Below are 20,714 nucleotides of genomic sequence, written 5' to 3'. Positions count from 1 at the left end.
CTCCTTGCTCGCACACGCTTTTTCAGTTCTGCCCACAGATATTCTATAGGATTGAGGTCAGGGCTTTGTGATGGCCACTCCAATATCTTGACTTTGTTGTCCTGAAGCCATTTTGCCACAACTTTGGAAGTATGCTTGGAGTCATTGTCCATTTGGAAGACTCATTTTTGACCAAGCTTTAACTTCCTGACTGATGTCTTGAGATGTTGCTTCAATATATCCACATAATTTTCTTTCCTCATGATGCCATTTATTTTGTGAAGCGCACCAGTCCCTCCTGCAGCAAAGCACCCCCACAACATTATGCTGCCACCCCCGTGCTTCACGGTAGGGATGGTGTTCTTCGGCTTGCAAGCCTCCCCTTTTTCCTCCAAACATAACGATGGTCATTATGGCCAAACAGTTCTATTTTTGTTTCATCAGACCAGAGGACATTTCTCCAAAAAGTACGATCTTTGTCCCCATGTGCAGTTGCAAACCGTAGTCTGGCTTTTTTATGGTGGTTTTGGAGCAGTGGCTTCTTCCTTGCTGAGCGGCCTTTCAGGTTGTGTCGATATAGGACTCGTTTTACTGTGGATATAGATACTTTTGTACCTGTTTCCTCCAGGATCTTCACGAGGTCCTTTGCTGTTGTTCTGGGATTGATTTGCACTTTTCACACCGAAGTACGTTCATCTCTAGGAGATTAACGTATCGTCTCCTTCCTGAGCGGTATGACGGCTGCGTGGTCCCATGGTGTTAATACTTGCGTACTATTGTTTGTACAGATGAATGTGGTACCTTCAGGTGTTTGGAAATTGCTCCCAAGGATGAACCAGACTTGTGCAGGTCTACAATATTTTTTCTGAAGTCTTGGCTGATTTCTTTTGATTTTCCCATGATGTCAAGCAAAGAGGCACTGAGGCACAACACCTCCAATTGACTCAAATTATGTCAATTAGCCTATCAGAAGCTTCTAAAGCCATGACATCATTTTCTGGAATTTTCCAAGCTGTTTAAAGGCACAGTCAACTTAGTGTATGTAAACTTCTGACCCACTGGAATTGTGATACAGTGAATTATAAGTGAAATAATCTGTCTGTAAACAATTGTTGGAAAAATTACTTGTGTCATGCACAAAGTAGATGTCCTAACCGACTTGCATAACTATAGTTTGTTCACAAGAAATTTGTGGAGTGGTTTGAATTTTTTGTATTTTTTTTAATGACTCCAACCTAAGTGTTTGTAAACCTCCGACTTCAACTGTATGTAAATAAGGTATTTCTTTATCTTTTTTAAAAATAAATTTTTCAAAAATGTCTAAACCTGTTTTTGCATCGTCATTATGGGGTGTGTAGATAGATTAAGTTGTGTTTCTCAATTTTAGAATCAGGCTGTTGCTTAACAGGACGTAAGATACATCATGGATGACAGTACACCATTTTTCATACCCATTTTGGCATGTGAGCACTCTTTAAAAAAACTACTGTCCTGAAATTTTTACAAAAGCTCTAAATCACTTTTTAATTCTGGATTGTTGTGCAGGCTTGTGCGTTCGTCTGAAAATATATTTCTGTTGTGAGGATGCTCTGTTTCTATGGGACTCACCTGTCACAGGTTTTATCGTTTTTTTTGTTGAGTCATGTGAAATGGAATGCCGTCCAACCTGTGTCCCGTTGTTCACCTGTAGAGAACCCTGCTGTACTGGTTTATGTAACCGCGGTGTTTTGTGGGACACAAGACCATACAGACACACAGGTCCAAATTGCTATTGTCCTGCTCCAGTTTTATGTTCTCTCTCTCTCTCTCTCTCTCTCTCTCTCTCTCTCTCTCTCTCTCTCTCTCTCTCTCTCTCTCTCTGTGTCTCTCTCTCTCTCTCTGTGTCTCTCTGTGTCTCTCTGTCTCTCTCTCTCTTTATGAATATCACAAGGGATACGTCCTTATCATATGCAGTTAGCTGAGGGACAATCCGTGTATGGGCGCTCTTTGACTCTCCCACCTGGGAGGGGCAGGTACAGTGGGGAGGTTGTTCCTGCAGTGCTTTGCTGTGTGTGTGAGTGAGTGATTGTGACAGGCTGGTTTGAAAATACAGAAGTAGTTTATCTTGCTATGAGAGAAGGGAGGTGGCTGAACTGAAGGTCCTCATCTGATCAACCAACAGGGATATTACTGACTAGTCTCAGACCATCTGTCTACTTATTGTGGTTGGAGTTTACCTGGTTGAGTGTGAAGCCAAGTGCTTATCAGGTAACCTGACGTATGTGTCTGTGTGTGTGTGTGTGTCAGTGCTTGCAAGTCAATACCTTTTTGTTCATGTGTAGGTTAAGTTTGAGACAGATAAGTGTGGCTGAAATGACTAGGAAGGAAGTCCTGATACTGTTTTTTTCCCAGCAGCATAGTAGTAGACTGTAAAGTAGAGCAGTAGACTACAGCAGAGTCACTCTTATCACAATGAAGCTTGTAGGTTTTGTCATGTCTGTTTTGACTCTGTGCCAACACCGGTACAACCCAGCTAGAACAGGAATGAAACCTACTAGCACACTGGAGGGTAGTGTTAGGTCATGTCTGTTTTGACTCTGTGCCAACACCGGTACAACCCAGCTAGAACAGGAATGAAACCCTGTTAGCACGCTGTGGAGTATAGCACAACACCGGTAAGAGGACAGGTAAGTTGGACTCGGGCACAGGGCTAGTTTAATAGCGTGAGATGCCCATGCAATGTAAAGGTCAACCAATTGTTGGCAGGATAGGGAGGGGAAAGTTGAGCTTCCACAACAATTTTTTTTCTTCCTTTTTGACAGAATTCTTCTTATTAATAAAATTAAAAAAATAAAGGGATTTAAAGGAGCAAAATCAATCCTGTTTTAACTTGTAGATTATCACGAAGGTAAACACCTGTTTTACAGTGGAGTTATAGAAATATCAGGCGTAAAAAGCATCTGGAAAGATGAGCTTCATAAACAGATGAAGATCATGTCTACAGTTGTGATTCTATAACGGGGTCATGATGGAAACTTTAACGTTTTTTTTTTTTTTTAGAGGTTTCATTGTTTGTGCCACTTGCCAGTCACTATATTTTATTCATGCAAATCATGAACTTGATTTGATCTAGAAAATGAGGAGGAAGTGTTCTGTGTTGCCATGGAGCTAGTGAAACACTCAAAATGTTATAGGGTCTGTAAAGGAGATTTTCAGGTGAACAAATAATAGTCTATCATAAATCATTTAGTTTTAATTACAAGTTGCAACAGGGAGACTCGTCTCAGCACAGAAGCAGAGAAAATGTCTAATAGGTGTGTTCTCTGACAAGGCATTGTGTATATATATTAAATCAGACGGCACCAAATGTTCTCTAAACAGCCGGAAAGATGTCACATCAGCTGATATACAATCACACAGTGTCACAGACATTATCAGTGTGTCCCCGGCCAAGTCTGGAGGCCAACTTTTTAACGTTCAACACTGGCAGACGTTTGATACTGGCACTTGAACTAGTCAAAGGTTGAACATCAGTACTCAGTTACTGGAGACGAATCAATATCAAATCATTCCCATTTTAAACTCTTTGTGTGTGTGTGTGTGTACTGTCATACAATATGTTCTAGCAGTCTAAATCAGTGTTTCCTGGTTCTTAGCTCGTGGCTCGTTCCTCCTGAGTTTCAGTACAGAACTAGGTGGGTAGTATTCAGCAGGCACAAAAAAAAAGAAGTAATTCTATCGACAACGTCCCCACCAGTGACCGTAAGTACATGCCATGAAGGATCGAGTTGCCGCTTTCAAGTCGCGGGACACTAATCTGGACGCTTATAAGAAATCCCGCTACGACTTCCGCCGAGCCGTCAAGGTCGACGCGTCAATACAGGACCAACGTTGAACCCTACTACACCGACTCTGACGTCCAACGGGTGTGGCAGTTCTCGCAAACTATAACGGATTGCGAAAGGATCTGCCGAGCGACGCGAGCCTACCAAGAGGCAAGCAACACTGAACCATGCATGAGAGTACCAGCTGTTACGGACGACTGATTTCGCTCCATGAAATGCTTTTAAAAGGCTGGCCATTGCTCACATCAACACCATCATCCCAGACACCCTGGACCTACTCCAATTCACCTACCGTCCGAACAGATCCACAGATGACCCAATATTTATTGAACTCCACACTGCCCTCTCCGACCTGGACAAGAGGGAGAAAATGAGAATGCTGTTCATTGACTACAGCTCAGCATTCAACACCATAGAGCCCTCCAAGTTAATCACCCAGCTCAGGACCCTGGGACTAAACACCTCCCTCTGCAACTGGATCCTGGGCTTCCTGACGTGCCACCCCCAGGTGGTAATGGTAGGCAACAATGCATCCGCAATGCTCATCCTCAACACGGGGGCCCCTCAGGGGTGTGTGCTTAGTCCCCTCCTGTACTCCCTGTTCACCCACGACTGCGTGGCTGCGCAGGACTCCAACATCAAGTTTGACATAATGGTGGTAGGAATGATCACCGGCCATCAGACAGCCTACAGGGAGGTTCGAGACCTGGCATTATTATCTATTCTGTTGTCTAGTCACTTTACCCCTACCAACAGTATACTGGTGCTGGACCAACTTCTCCCTTAATATCAGCAAGACAAAGGAGATGATGGTGGACCACAGGAAACGGAAGGGCAAGCACTCCCCCATCCACATTGATGAGGCTTTAGCGGAGCGGGTTGAGAGCTTCAAGAGTGGGTGGGGGAGTACTGCCCCAGTACGTCACTGGGGCTGAGATTCCTGCCGTCCAGGACCTCTATACCAGGCGGCGTCAGAGGAAGGGACAAAATATTGTCAGACTGTTCTCTCTGCTTCCACACGGCAAGCGGTAAGCAGTACCGAATTAATAAAAAAATCTAAATTGTGTCAAATAGCCAATTGGCAACCCATCCCTTATGGGATTAATATACACATTAACAAACAAAACGATAATTCACTATGGTAATTAAATGATAACAAACCGGGACCCTGAACAGCTATCCCCAAGCCATAAGGCTACTAAATGGACCCAGACTACCTGCATTTACTCTTTACTTTTTTTATTAACTCCCTTGCACTCACTCTCTCATATATGTATGTGTGTATGTGTGTGTGTGTGTGTGTGTGTGTGTGTGTGTGTGTGTGTGTGTGTGTGTGTGAGTAAAGAGCATTGTGTGTATATGTATGTGTTTATATATATGTGTGTATATATATATACATATATACATACAATGCTCTTTACTCACACATACACACACGCTGCTTTACCCCTACCTACAGTATACTGCTGTTGCTGTCTATTATCTATCCTTTACCCCTACCTACAGTATACTGCTGTTACTGTCTATTATCTATCCTTTACCCCTACCTACAGTATACTGCTGTTGCTGTCTATTATCTATCCTTTACCCCTACCTACAGTATACTGCTGTTACTGTCTATTATCTATCATTTACCCCTACCTACAGTATACTGCTACTACTGTCTATTACCTATCCTGTTGCCTCGTCACTTACCCCTACCTATATGTACATAGCTACCTCAATTACCTCGTACCCCTGCACATTGACTCGAAATTGTGATATTACCCTGTATATAGCCATGTTATTACCTGGTGGTGCTCTCTGTATATAGCCATGCTATTACCTGGTGGTGCTCTCTGTATATAGCCATGTTATTACCTGGTGGTGCTCTCTGTATATAGCCATGCTATTACCTGGTGGTGCTCTCTGTATATAGCCATGCTATTACCTGGTGGTGCTCTCTGTATATAGCCATGCTATTACCTGGCGGTGCTCTCTGTATATAGCCATGCTATTACCTGGCGGTGCTCTCTGTATATAGCCATGCTATTACCTGGCGGTGCTCCCTCTGTATATAGCCATGCTATTACCTGGCGGTGCTCCCTCTGTATATAGCCATGCTATTACCTGGCGGTGCTCCCTCTGTATATAGCCATGCTATTACCTGGCGGTGCTCTCTGTATATAGCCATGCTATTACCTGGCGGTGCTCTCTGTATATAGCCATGCTATTACCTGGCGGTGCTCTCTGTATATAGCCATGCTATTACCTGGCGGTGCTCTCTGTATATAGCCATGCTATTACCTGGCGGTGCTCTCTGTATATAGCCATGCTATTACCTGGCGGTGCTCTCTGTATATAGCCATGCTATTACCTGGCGGTGCTCTCTGTATATAGCCATGCTATTACCTGGCGGTGCTCTCTGTATATAGCCATGCTATTACCTGGCGGTGCTCTCTGTATATAGCCATGCTATTACCTGGCGGTGCTCTCTGTATATAGCCATGCTATTACCTGGCGGTGCTCTCTGTATATAGCCATGCTATTACCTGGCGGTGCTCTCTGTATATAGCCATGCTATTACCTGGCGGTTCTCTCTGTATATAGCCATGCTATTACCTGGCGGTTCTCTCTGTATATAGCCATGCTATTACCTGGCGGTGCTCCCTCTGTATATAGCCATGCTATTACCTGGCGGTGCTCCCTCTGTATATAGCCATGCTATTACCTGGCGGTGCTCCCTCTGTATATAGCCATGCTATTACCTGGCGGTGCTCCCTCTGTATATAGCCATGCTATTACCTGGCGGTGCTCCCTGTATATAGCCATGCTATTACCTGGCGGTGCTCCCTGTATATAGCCATGCTATTACCTGGCGGTGCTCCCTCTGTATATAGCCATGCTATTACCTGGCGGTGCTCCCTCTGTATATAGCCATGCTATTACCTGGCGGTGCTCCCTCTGTATATAGCCATGCTATTACCTGGTGGTGCTCCCTGTATATAGCCATGCTATTACCTGGTGGTGCTCCCTGTATATAGCCATGCTATTACCTGGTGGTGCTCTCTGTATATAGCCATGCTATTACCTGGTGGTGCTCTCTGTATATAGCCATGCTATTACCTGGCGGTGCTCCCTCTGTATATAGCCATGCTATTACCTGGTGGTGCTCTCTGTATTTAATCGTATCACTAATTTATATATATTTTTTATATTTATTTCTGCGTTGTTGTTAAAGGACCCGTCAGCAAACATTTCCCTATTTGTCTACACCTGTTTTACAAAAAAAACAAATATATATATATATAAAATGTTTTGATTTTGAGCAAGCACCCTGTGTTACAGCGGTATAGTTTTATTTGCCATGTCACAGCAGCCAGCCCAATGACCTCAAACAGATTTAGGGCCTATAGTTAGACCCTTGATTATAAACGGACTGTGATGGAGCGTTGCACAACTAGCTTAGTCAGCAGTAGATCTCGTCGGCATTCTCTCTCTGCCACTAGTGTAGATGGCCTCTACCTGTCCCTGGACGGTTGAGGCAGGCAGTGTGGTTTACACTACAGTTGATGGTGTGTGTGTGAAGTAAGAGCAGCATCAATAGTGTGTTTACATAACGGAGTGTTTGTCTCATTGAGATGTGGTTTGGTGTGTGTGTGAGAAGTAAGAGCAGCATCAATAGTGTGTTTACATAACGGAGTGTTTGTCTCATTGAGATGTGGTTGGTGTGTGTGTGTGTGTGTGTGAAGTAAGAGCAGCATCAATAGTGTGTTTACATAACAGAGTGTTTGTCTCATTGAGATGTGGTTTGGTGTGTGTGTGTGAAGTAAGAGCAGCATCAATAGTGTGTTTACATAACGGAGTGTTTGTCTCATTGAGATGTGGTTTGGTGTGTGTGTGTGTGTGAAGTAAGAGCAGCATCAATAGTGTGTTTACATAACAGAGTGTTTGTCTCATTGAGATGTGGTTTGGTGTGTGTGTGTGAAGTAAGAGCAGCATCAATAGTGTGTTTACATAACGGAGTGTTTGTCTCATTGAGATGTGGTTTGGTGTGTGTGTGTGAAGTAAGAGCAGCATCAATAGTGTGTTTACATAACGGAGTGTTTGTCTCATTGAGATGTGGTTTGGTGTGTGTGTGTGTGAAGTAAGAGCAGCATCAATAGTGTGTTTACATAACGGAGTGTTTGTCTCATTGAGATGTGGTTTGGTGTGTGTGTGTGTGAGAGTAAGGCGCTCGGGACCGGGGCCAGGGGGGGGGGGGGGGGGCAGCTCAATAGTGTGTTTACATAACGGAGTGTTTGTCTCATTGAGATGTGGTTTGGTGTGTGTGTGTGTGAAGTAAGAGCAGCATCAATAGTGTGTTTACATAACGGAGTGTTTGTCTCATTGAGATGTGGTTTGGTGTGTGTGTGTGTGTGTGATGTAAGATCCACAGTAGTAATCACGTTTTGAGGAGCAGGAAACAACCACGTCATGATTCTAGTAGGTTACAATCAGTTACAATGGCTGCATGTACGGCGACCCAGACCAGCTGGTTCTCTACTCAGTACAATGGCTGCATGTACGGCGACCCAGACCAGCTGGTTCTCTACTCAGTACAATGGCTGCATGTACGGCGACCCAGACCAGCTGGTTCTCTACTCAGTACAATGGCTGCATGAGCGGTGCCACGGCGACCCAGACCAGCTGGTTTATTCTAGTCTACCTTCTAATCCGTAGTCTATATGACCAGAGAGAACGCCAAGTGGTGAAATGACCCCCGTTTAGTCGACTGGTCAATGGTTTGGTCGATTTGGCTGATGGTCGACCCAAGATTTCTGTAGTCGAGCAGTGGCATATATATATAGATATAGATATAGATATAGATAGATAGATATAGATATACATATAGATATAGATAGATATAGATAGATAGATAGATATAGAGAGAGATAGATATAGAGATAGAGAGATATATAGATATATAGATATAGATATATAGATATTTATAGATATAGATAGAGAGATATAGATATATAGAGATATAGAGATAGATATATAGAGAGATATAGAGATAGATATATAGAGATATATAGAGATATATATATATATATAGATAGAGATATAGATAGATATATATTAATAATAATAATAATATGGCACATGAGACGAAAGTCTGATTCACACCTGTCTGAGTGGACTAATCCATTTAGAGGCTGCGGGGGTGGCACTCCAGTATTACCAGTTGTACAATTTTTTGTTACTGTTTTATTACCATTTCGAATCTACAATGTTTGTTTGGTTACAATCATTTTGGTTAACGCGTTCAATATATTATTACAGTCTTATCGTTGTAGGGGTGGACACGTTGTTTGCAGAGAGCACACTTGGTTTGTTTTAGTTAAATTTTATGATTTGTCAATTTTTGTTTTGGATCGCTCCTGTCAGTATAGAAGTAGGATTAGTCTACCTGGCCTGAGTGCAAATGTTGGCCTATAAATGTTCCCATTTTGGGGATTTGATACTATTTAATATTGTCTTATACAATGTTGTGAGTTTACTAGCATGATTGGACTGGACCAAGTTAATAGTTGATACAATGTTTCCAAGTTCCTTGCAGACAGGCCTTGCGTAGCCTAATGTGATTTAATAGGATATTTATTTTGATCAGGATATTTTCTACCTGCAGGCTGCAATGTTTTTATTTGTTGGCAATTAGTTACTTTTAGATTTGTATTAAAAAAAAATTCATTTAGATTTTTTTTTTAGTAACTACATTTGATTTTGAAATATGAAGACTTTATTAGAAATTAAACTTGTTCCATTTTTTTAAATGTCCATCTGAAAATCCTAACTGGCACACAGATCAGTATAAATGGTAGGATAACTTGACACTGGAAAAGGTTGCTGACCGCTAACAGCAGTGGACGGAATGGGTTCGCGAACAGGGTTTTTTTTTTCTTCCTTCTTCTGGTTAGGCTATATTGATCTCTGCCTCCCTCCTTTTTTTTGGTAATTTGTGTCTTCAATTTTAATCACGGTGCTTAAAGCATCAGACAAGCTCAGTAGCGAACATATAGTTGATTTTATTCAAACATAAGGTGTCTCTATATGGGGAAACATAAGGTGTCTCTATATGGGGAAACATAAGGTGTCTCTATATGGGGAAACATAAGGTGTCTCTATATGGGGAAACATAAGGTGTCTCTATATGGGGAAACATAAGGTGTCTCTATATGGGGAAACATAAGGTGTCTCTATATGGGAAACATAAGGTGTCTCTATATGGGGAAACATAGGGTGTCTCTATATGGGAAACATAAGGTGTCTCTATATGGGAAAATACACCTTTTAAAAAATTTGGACCAACCGGCCTTCCATGTAGCTCAGTTGGTAGAGCATGGTGTTTGCAACGCCAGGGTTGTGGGTTCGATTCCCACGGGGGACCAGTAGGAAAAAAAAAAAAAAAAATGTATGAAACTTATGCATTCACTACTGTAAGTCGCTCTGGATAAGAGCGTCTGCTAAATGACTAAAATGTAAAATGTAACCGATATTCTTTTGACGGGAACAGCCCTAGAATGAATGAATGAATTATTTTCTCTGAATCACTATGCCAGCCATACTCGACTGGCGAGCCGCTGTCTGAATCCAGACCCAATACCTACCGCTGGTACGGAATTCTTTATTTTGGTATAAAAAAAAAACTCAGGCTTTCAACTTATTGCTGTTGAGTTGTAACAGTAGAATGGATTCACAAGGTGCAATATTGTGTTTAGTGCCATGGCCATTTGTCCTAATGTCATTCACTGACAGACCTTAGAACTATTTATAGTAACTGAGCTTTTATGTACATAGCTTTGAGCTTTAAAATGTTAAATGTCCTCTGCCAGCAAGGGGTGTGAAGAGATTAGGGTGGGTGGGGGGGTTTACGACACCGATAAATCAGTCACCTTTTGCCTTCTAGGAAATGTGTGCGCTCGCTAACCTTCCCAAATACTCCCTGAGTACTGCTGCACAAGGCTGTGGGTGCTGCGGTCACTGGCACTGCACCAACAATACCCACACACACGGCCTCTAGGGTTGGTTTGTATCCAGGATTTCATACCGTTTCTGTACCATACCGGGGTATACGGTAGAGGGCTGCATTTCCCGCGTGTCTCCACACAGATCATTTGCGGCAAGTCTTGACGTTTTTTTCTCCCCCATGCTTGTGAGCAAGGCGGTCAGACGGAAGACTGAGATTTTTAAAATATTTTTTGTTGTCTTGTAGATGATTTGGAAACGGACATCTTTCTGCTTTGTATGCGTTTGCCTAGGCATACCCATTGGCTGATATAGCCCAGTAATACAGATAGCCTAATATAATGGGCCACGTGAGAATCTCTGATAATTTTAACCTATTTCTTAAGTTATTTTTGCGCGTTTTATATTGCCTTTATGGCGCAACATTGCTGGGACAATGGCTCCCAAAGTGAGCTTTGTCACATGCGCCAGAAATAACGCTGCGGGACTGTGGTTGGGTTTGGGGCCAGTTGCGTGAGTGTGCAGGAGTCCTTTCAAAGCCCAGCGGGTGCAGTATGGAAAGCTGCTGGAGTGGGATAAGGAAATCAGTCCTACGTTTTATCTAGTATACCGTATTACCGGAAGTTCACACAATTACGCACGTAACACTTTAGGCAACAGGGATCTTGATCCAGGAAAGGGATTGAATGTCTCTGCTGTAACCAATAAGTTTGATCTTGACATTTAGCCACTTAGCTAGCATGTTAGCATGTTAGCAAACCAAATGTATAGCTGGATCCCTGAGCTGGATTTTATTTATTTGAAACGTCTTAGATTTCTTATAGTTATAAGCAGCGGCATAGCACGGACCCCCCCACACACCCGCAGCCCCCCCTACACGCCCGCAGCCCCCCCAGCCGCCCATGAGGCCAAAGTGTGTGTGTGTGTGTGTGTTTTTTTAAACGAGATTGAAAGTCTTACTGTGTGTATTTCGAGATACCCCGGCCTACAGTATAAACAGTATGTAGCCCAAACTTAATACACACTGTTACTCTGCTGACTTCTGTCAATCATTCACAGCACAGAGGTCAATAACTTCCTGCTCCTATTTACCTGTTCTGTTCTCCCATTGGACTGTCAACATTTTTAAATAGTTTATTTATTGACTGTTGTATAAACCTCGCTCTGAACTGAACTCTGACTCTTGACCTCTGTCCTCTCCACAGTGTCATCCAAGCACCTTTACCACTTCCTGTTGATAAGGTAAGTGTTGCAATGCATTATTCTGTGTATGTAGGGGGGGCGGGGTACTGCTATTCAATTAGAGTTAAAATTGGGGTAAGTGGTTAGGGTTATGGCATGCTTCCCAACCGAAACAGTTCATGCTCATACACTACATAGCCAATAGTATATGCACTAGAGGTGGACCGATTAATCTGAATGGCCGATTTTAATTAGGGCCGAATTCAAGTTTTTATAACAATCGGTAATCGGCATTTTTGGACACCGATCACGGCCGATTACATTGCACTCCACGAGGAGACTGCGTGGCAGGCTGACCACCTGTTATGCGAGTGCAGCAAGGAACCAAGGTAAGGTGCTAGCTAGCATTAAACGCATCTTATTAAAAAAACAATCAATCTTAACCTAATCACTAGTTAAATACACATGGTTGATGATATTATTTGTTTATCTAGCTTGTCCTGCGTTGCATATAATCGATGCGGTGCCTGTTAATTTATCATCGAATCACAGCCTACTTCGCCAAACGGGTCATGATTTAACAAGCGCATTCCGCGAAAAGGAAGAACTGTCGTTGCACCAATGTGTTCCTAACCATAAACATCAATGCCTTTCTTAAAATCAATACACTGAAGTATATTTAGTTAAAATAAATTCATGTTAGCAGGAAATATTAACTAGGGAAATTGTGTCACTTCTCTTGCATTCATTGCACACAGTCAGGGTATATTGGGCTGCCTGGCTCGTTGCGAACTAATTTGCCAGAATATTACGTAATTATGCCATAACATTAGATAAAATACAGAACGGTTCCGTATTTCACTGAAAGAATAAACATTTTGTTTTCAAAATGATAGTTTTCCGGTTTTGACCATATTAATGACCTAAGGCTCGTATTTCTGTGTGTTTATTATAATTAAGTCTATGATTTGATAGAGCAGTCTGACTAAAATAAATTAATGTTAGCAGGCAATATTAACTAGGGAAATTGTGTCACTTCTCTTGCGTTCAGTGTAAGCAGAGTCAGGGTATATGCAGCAGTTTGGGCCGCCTGGCTCGTTGCGAACTGTGTGAAGACCATTTCTTCCTAACAAAGACTAATTAATTTGCCAGAATTTTACATAATTATGACATAACATTGAAGGTTGTGCAATGTAACAGCAATATTTAGACTGTGTTGCCACCAGTTCGATAAAATATGGAGCGGTTCCATATTTCACTGAATAAACGTTTTGTTTTCTAAATTATAGTTTCCGGATTTGACCATATTAATGACCTAAGGCTCGTATTTCTGTGTGTTTATTATAATTAAGTCTATGATTTGATATTTGATAGAGCAGTCTGAGCGTTGGTAGGCAGCAGCAGGCTCGTAAGCATTCATTCAAACAGCACTTTCCTGCGTTTGCCAGCAGCTCTTAGCAATGCTTGATCCACAGCGCTGTTTATGACTTCAGGCCTATCAACTCCCGAGATTAAGCTGGCAATAGTATATTGCCTATAAGAACATCCAATAGTCAAAGGTATATGAAATACAAAATGGTATAGAGAGAAATAGTCCTATAATTCCTATAATAACTACAACCTAAAACTTCTTACCTGGGAATATTGAAGACTCATGTTAAAAGGAACCACCAGCTTTCATATGTTCTCATGTTCTGAGCAAGGAACTTAAACGTTAGCTTTTTTACATGGCACATATTGCACTTTTACTTTCTTCTCCAACACTTTGTTTTTGCATTATTTAAACAATTCAACATGTTTCATTATTTATCTGAGACTAAATTGATTGTATTTATGTATTATTAGGTCCCGTGTGGCTCAGTTGGTAGAGCATGGTGTTTGCAACGCCAGGGTTGTGGGTTCGATTCCCAAGGGGGACCAGTACGGGGGAAGAAATGTATGCATTCACTACTGTAAGTCGCTCTGGATAAGAGCGTCTGCTAAATGGCTAAAATGTAAATGTAAAATTATGTCAAGTTAAAATAAGTGTTCATTCAGTATTGTTGTAATTGTCATTACAACAATACTGAATATATATATATATAATCACAATTACAACAATACTGAATGAACACTTATTTTAACTTGACATAATTTCACATTTACATTTTAGCCATTTAGCAGACGCTCTTATCCATATATATTTATTTAATCGGTATCGGCTTTTTTGGCCCCCCAATAATCGGCATCGGCGTTGAAAAGTCATAATCGGTCCACTTCTAATATGCACATCTGCTCACAGAATACCTCATTCCAAAATCATCAGCATTAACATTATGTAGTTGGTCCCCCTTTTACTGGCTTTCCACTAGATGTTGGAACATTGCTGCTATAACAGCCTCCACTCTTCTGTGAAGGCTTTCCACTAGACGTTGGAACATTGCTGCTATAACAGCCTCCACTCTTCTGTGAAGGCTTTCCACTAGATGTTGGAACATTGCTGCTATAACAGCCTCCTCTCTTCTGGGAAGGCTTTCCACTAGATGTTGGAACATTGCTGCTATAACAGCCTCCACTCTTCTGGGAAGGCTTTCCACTAGATGTTGGAACATTGCTGCTATAACAGCCTCCACTCTTCTGGGAAGGCTTTCCACTAGATGTTGGAACATTGCTGCTATAACAGCCTCCACTCTTCTGGGAAGGCTTTCCACTAGATGTTGGAACATTGCTGCTATAACAGCCTCCACTCTTCTGGGAAGGCTTTCCACTAGATGTTGGAACATTGACGCTATAACAGCCTCCACTCTTCTGGGAAGGCTTTCCACTAGATGTTGGAACATTGCTGCTATAACAGCCTCCACTCTTCTGTGAAGGCTTTCCACTAGATGTTGGAACATTGCTGCTATAACAGCCTCCACTCTTCTGTGAAGGCTTTCCACTAGATGTTGGAACATTGCTGTGGGGACTTGCTTCCATTTAGTTACGAGCGTTAGTGAGGTTGGGCGATTACGTCTGGCTCGCAGTCGGCATTCCAATTCATCCACAATCTCAACATACCATTTCTGTATGGACCTCGCTTTGTGCACGGGGGCACTGTCATGCTGAAACAGGAAAGGGCCTTCCCCCAAACTGTTGCCACAAAGTTGGAAGCACAGAATCGTCTAGAATGTCATTGTATGCTGTAGCATTAAGATTTCCCTTCACTGGAACTAAGGGGCCCGAACCATGAAACAGCCCCAGACCATTATACCTCATCCACCAAACTTTACAGTTAGCATTATGCATTCGACAGGTAGCTTTCTCCTGGCATCCGCCAATCCCATATTTGTCTGTCGGACTGCCAGATGGCGAAGCGTGATTCATCACTCCAGAGAACGCGTTTCCACTGCTCCAGAGTCCAATGGCGGCGAGCTTTACACCACTCCAGCCGACGCTTAGCATTGCGCACGGTGTTAGTTAGCCTTGTTAGCCGACGAACAGTTATTGTGCTGATGTTGTTTCCAGAGGCAGTTAGGAGTGTTTCCAACCGAGAACAGACTCATTTTTTATGTGGACACACCTTCATGGAGGGAGATTGCGGAGACGTTGGAGTCTGAGCCAACCACTTGTTCAAAGAAGTAGGTTTCGCTAACAGTTCGTCAAGGCGAGAAAAGAAACGAGGTCCTCAGTGAAGATGCCGTTGGAAAGTCTACTCCGGAAATGTCGCTGCTGGTTTGTTCAGCACGTGAAGCATGGGAAGGACATCTTCACCAAAGGATGTGGTATGTTGTATTTTCTATTTTAGTCGACAAAAAATTAGCCATGTTCTGCTAACTATAGCTAGCGCTAGCTACTTTGCTAGCTAGCTAGCCTAGCCGCATACTTGTGCAGAGTAAGCCAGCCAAATAAACTAAAGTTCTTCATAACTTTTTGTTCTAACATTTTGTCAGAAAGAATCATAAGCTTCCCACGTTGGTTATACACAAGTCAAAGTTTGGTTTCAAGGTCCAGCTAGTCGTAATGTTGCAGAGTTGGGAGCAGAGTTGAGTACAGTAGCTTGGACAGGCTCAAACGTTTGCAACATTTATATAGTCTATTGTAGTCTCAGTTAGTTATGTTTCATGTTCATTGATCGGTTTGCATATGTGTAATAAACAGCCCTCTACTTTTTTCTTTTTTTTCAAGGCACAAACAGGTGAATGGAGACCCCACCTGGTTTTGTTCTCTGCCCCCCAGCACTACCTGTCACCCAGCACTACCTGTCACCCAGCACTACCTGTCACCCAGCACTACCTGTCTCCCAGCACTACCTGTCTCCCAGCCACTACCTGTCTCCCAGCACTACCTGTCTCCCAGCACTACCTGTCTCCCAGCACTACCTGTCACCCAGCACTACCTGTCTCCCAGCACTACCTGTCTCCCAGCACTACCTGTCACCCAGCACTACCTGTCACCCAGCACTACCTGTCACCCAGCACTACCTGTCTCCCAGCACTACCTGTCTCCCAGCACTACCTGTCACCCAGCACTACCTGTCTCCCAGCACTACCTGTCTCCCAGCACTACCTGTCTCCCAGCACTACCTGTCTCCCAGCACTACCTGTCACCCAGCACTACCTGTCACCCAGCACTACCTGTCACCCAGCACTACCTGTCACCCAGCACTACCTGTCTCCCAGCACTACCTGTCTCCCAGCACTACCTGTCTCCCAGCACTACCTGTCTCCCAGCACTACCTGTCACCCAGCACTACCTGTCTCCCAGCACTACCTGTCTCCCAGCACTACCTGTCTCCCAGCACTACCTGTCACCCAGCACTACCTGTCTCCCAGCACTACCTGTCTCCCAGCACTACCTGTCACCCAGCACTACCTGTCACCCAGCACTACCTGTCACCCAGCACTACCTGTCACCCAGCACTACCTGTCTCCCAGCACTACCTGTCACCCAGCACTACCTGTCACCCAGCACCACCTGTCTCCCAGCACCACCTGTCTCCCAGCACTGCCTGGTCAACAGCCCCCAAGCCCATCTCCCGCACTGAACTGCAGTGCAGAATTAGAAACAATCTTCATGTAGGACCTGTTAAGTCCTATCCTGGGCCCACCTCCAAGACCTAGTTCACTGGCTTGTTCCTCAGCGATGCCACAGAGCAGCAAAAGTAGTAGCAGCAGGGCTGTGAGAAGGGAGGAAAGAGCTGCAGACTCAGCCCTTGACACATTGAAAATGATTGAAGACATATCTCACAATCTGAAGAACGTCACGCACCGGAGCCACCAGCTTATCCTTGAGGTAAATAAATACAAATAATTTCACTCTTCCTCTACTCTGATCCCCTTTCCTCTCTTCTGTTGTCCTTTTTCCTCCTCACCATGTACACTGTTCCCCAGACACTCCTAATGTCCCCCCTCTTCTCCTCCTCTCCACAGGGCCCTGGCACCTATAGCGGATTTCATGGATGAACTCTCGCCAAAACGCTGAGGAATTCTATCAACAACTGCATGAGCTGGTGCATGACTTCAAGAAGAGGACATTGGGGAGTACGACTGGGACCCTGAGATCGTGCGTGACTTCAAGAAGAGGACATTGGGGAGTACGACTGGGACCCTGAGATCGTGCGTGACTTCAAGAAGAGGACATTGGGGAGTACGACTGGGACCCTGAGATCGTGCGTGACTTCAAGAAGAGGACATTGGGGAGAACGACTGGGACCCTGAGATCGTGCGTGACTTCAAGAAGAGGACATTGGGGAGTACGACTGGGACCCTGAGATCGTGCGTGACTTCAAGAAGAGGACATTGGGGAGAACGACTGGGACCCTGAGATCGTGCGTGACTTCAAGAAGAGGACATTGGGGAGAACGACTGGGACCCTGAGATCGTGCGTGACTTCAAGAAGCGGACGTGGGGAGAACGACTGGGACCCTGAGATCGTGCGTGACTTCAAGAAGCGGACGTGGGGAGAATGACTGGGACCACAGTGAAATTAACAACTTGTTCTGTTGTTCAGACATCTCAGGAGTCAGAAGCTGTTTTACTATTGGTCAAAAATATTTCTATTCCTCATCAATATTTGTATTTACACTGAAACTTTGACACTTTTGTTGTTTACATGTCTGGTCATAGCAGACAATGTTGTATTGCGGTTTACTTTCAGAAGCCAGAATAAAGATGTGTGCTGAAAAAGCTCTGTTGTCATTTCTTCGCAATACAAGATGTTTGAAAGCATTTTATTTAAACATCAGGTGCTGAGAACTTACTGAAGAGCTGTGTTCCACAGACTGGTGACGTAGAGAAGAAGAGCTGTGTTCCACAGACTGGTGACGTAGAGAAGAAGAGCTGTGTTCCACAGACTGGTGACGTAGAGAAGAAGAGCTGTGTTCCACAGACTGGTGACGTAGAGAAGAAGAGCTGTGTTCCACAGACTGGTGACGTAGAGAAGAAGAGCTGTGTTCCACAGACTGGTGACGTAGAGAAGAAGAGCTGTGTTCCACAGACTGACGACGTAGAGGAGAAGAGCTGTGTTCCACAGACTGGTGACGTAGAGAAGAAGAGCTGTGTTCCACAGACTGGTGACGTAGAGAAGAAGAGCTGTGTTCCACAGACTGACGACGTAGAGAAGAGCTGTGTTCCACAGACTGACGACGTAGAGAAGAGCTGTGTTCCACAGACTTTACAGGCTTTCTTCTACTGGTGGTGTAGTTCAATGTAATCTAAATGACTGAACACTGAGATGCCATAGAATCAGGTTTCATTTTATTAACAAGATTAAAAAGTACTTTGCTTAAAATCCATTTTTATGCCATTTTTCTCGTAAAAAAGAGATAATATTCCGACCGGGAATGTCCATTTAGCTAAACAGAGGAAAGAAAACAAAGCTTTCGGTCGACGCGGGCACGAGCCTGAGTCTCACAGTACTGTAACCAGCCACTACCCAAACGCGCTACTTTGATTCAGCCAGAGCCTGCAAAGCCACGATTCAGCGTTTTGCCGCCTTCTGAGAACCTATGGCAGCCGTAGGAAGTGTCACGGGACAGCTAAGATCCTCGCTCTTCAATAAACAGAGACAAGAAGAACGACACCTTGTCAGACAGGCCACTTCCTGCATGAAACCTTGTCAGGTTTTTGCCTGCCAAATGAGTTCTGTTATACTCACAGACACCATTCAAACAGTTTTAGAAACTTTGGAGTGTTTTCTATCCAAAGCTAATAATTATATGCATATTCTAGTTTCTGGGCAGGAGTACTAATCAGATTAAATCGGGTACGTTTTTTTATCCGTCCGTGAAAATACTGCCCCCTAGCCATAACAGGTTAACAGTGCACACAAAGAACTGAGTCTGTATGTCCAAGTGTGTGAGCAGTCCAAAAATCTGATTGGCTGGCTTTGGGTTTGAGTTGTCCTCTCCTAACCATATGTCTGGGGGGGGGGGGGGGGGGGGGAGTCCTTTTAACTTGTTTAACGAGCAAGCCTTGTCGCCCTGGCTCTCTGAGATTGTTGTCCCCTGCCACAACCCTCCACCCTCCAGGTTGAGAGGCACATATCCCGCGTTTAGCTCATGAGCTTCATCCGTGGAGGACAGGGAGTTGTGGAGGGCAACACTTTTGTAAGGGGTACAATTGTAAGGGGTACAATCAGACGTCCAAGAAACCTCATCCTGGCATCCGTGAAGGCTTTGGGAATATGGTTCCTGGGAATATGGTATGGTGTTTCTGTGTTTACTCTGTGTCTGTCCGTCTTTATCTACAGTGCCTTCGTAAAGTATTCAGACCCCTTGACTTTTTCCAGATTTTTTTTACGTTACAGCCTTATTCTAAAATGGATTAAATGAAAACATCTCATCAATCTACACCCAGTACCCCTTAATGACAAAGCAACAACAGGCTTTTAGAATTTTTTGATAATCTATTAAAAATAAACATACCTTATTTACATAAGTATTCAGACTCTTTGCTCTGAGACTTGAAATTGAGCTCAGGTGGCATCCTGTTTCCATTGATCATCCTTGAGATGTTTCTACAACTTGATTGGAGTCCACCTGTGGTAAATTCAATTGACTGGACATGATTTGGAAAGGCACACACCTGTCTATATAAGGTCCCACAGTTGACAGAGCATATCAGAGCAAAAAAACCAAGCCATGAGGTCAAAGGAATTGTCCGTCGAGCTCCGAGACAGGATTGTGTTGAGGCACAGATCTGGGGGAAGGGTACCAAATAATGTCTGCAGCAATGAAGAACCCCAAGAACACAGTGGCCTCCATCATTCTTTAATAGTTGAAGTTTGAACCACTAAGAGACTGCGTAGTGTGGCCAGGTCTAATCTGGGGAGAAGGGCTTTTGTCAAGGAGGTGACCAAGAACCCGATGGTCACACTGACAGAGCTCTAAAGTTCTTCCAGAAGGACAACCATCGCGGCATCAATCCACCAATCACTTCGTAGTGGCCAGACGGAAGCCACTCCTCAGTAAAAGGCACATGACAGCCCACTTGGAGTTTGCCAAAAGCCACCGTTTTTAAATTAAATTTAACCTTTATTTAACTAGGTATGTCCGTTAAGAAGAAATTCTTATTGTACTACCGCCTACCCCGGCCAAACCCTCCCCTAACCCGGATGACGCTGGGCCAATTGTGCGGCGCTCTATGGGACTCCCGATCACGGCCGGATGTGATACAGCCCGGGATCGAACCAGGCTTTGTAGTGATGCCTCTAGCACTGAGATTCAGTGCCTTAGACTGCTGTGCCACTCGGGACCCCTGAAGAGTTTCAGAACATGAGAAAAAA

General features: G+C 43.8%; 1 protein-coding gene across 13 annotated transcripts in view; it reads left to right on the top strand.

Annotated features, from left to right (window-relative positions):
* slmapa (sarcolemma associated protein a) overlaps nucleotides 1–20,714 on the top strand; it is a 163,170-nt gene that overhangs the window by 59,493 nt on the left and 82,963 nt on the right. For 11 of the 13 annotated variants that reach the window (XM_082967751.1, XM_045705714.2, XM_082967755.1 and 8 more), the window contains exon 4: nucleotides 11,996–12,032. In XM_082967751.1, coding sequence (XP_082823877.1) covers nucleotides 11,996–12,032 — 37 coding nt within the window. Of the gene's footprint in view, nucleotides 1–1,866; nucleotides 2,227–11,995; nucleotides 12,033–20,714 lie in introns of those variants that run through there. The other 2 variants (XM_082967756.1, XM_082967758.1) reach the window with 2 other exon arrangements.

Source organism: Salmo salar, chromosome 22 (genome assembly GCF_965601325.2).
Source record: "Salmo salar chromosome 22, fSalSal1, whole genome shotgun sequence".
Lineage (NCBI taxonomy): Eukaryota > Metazoa > Chordata > Actinopteri > Salmoniformes > Salmonidae > Salmo > Salmo salar.
Note: the sequence above shows the minus strand (reverse complement) of the source record. Positions and strands in the feature narration are given on the sequence as shown.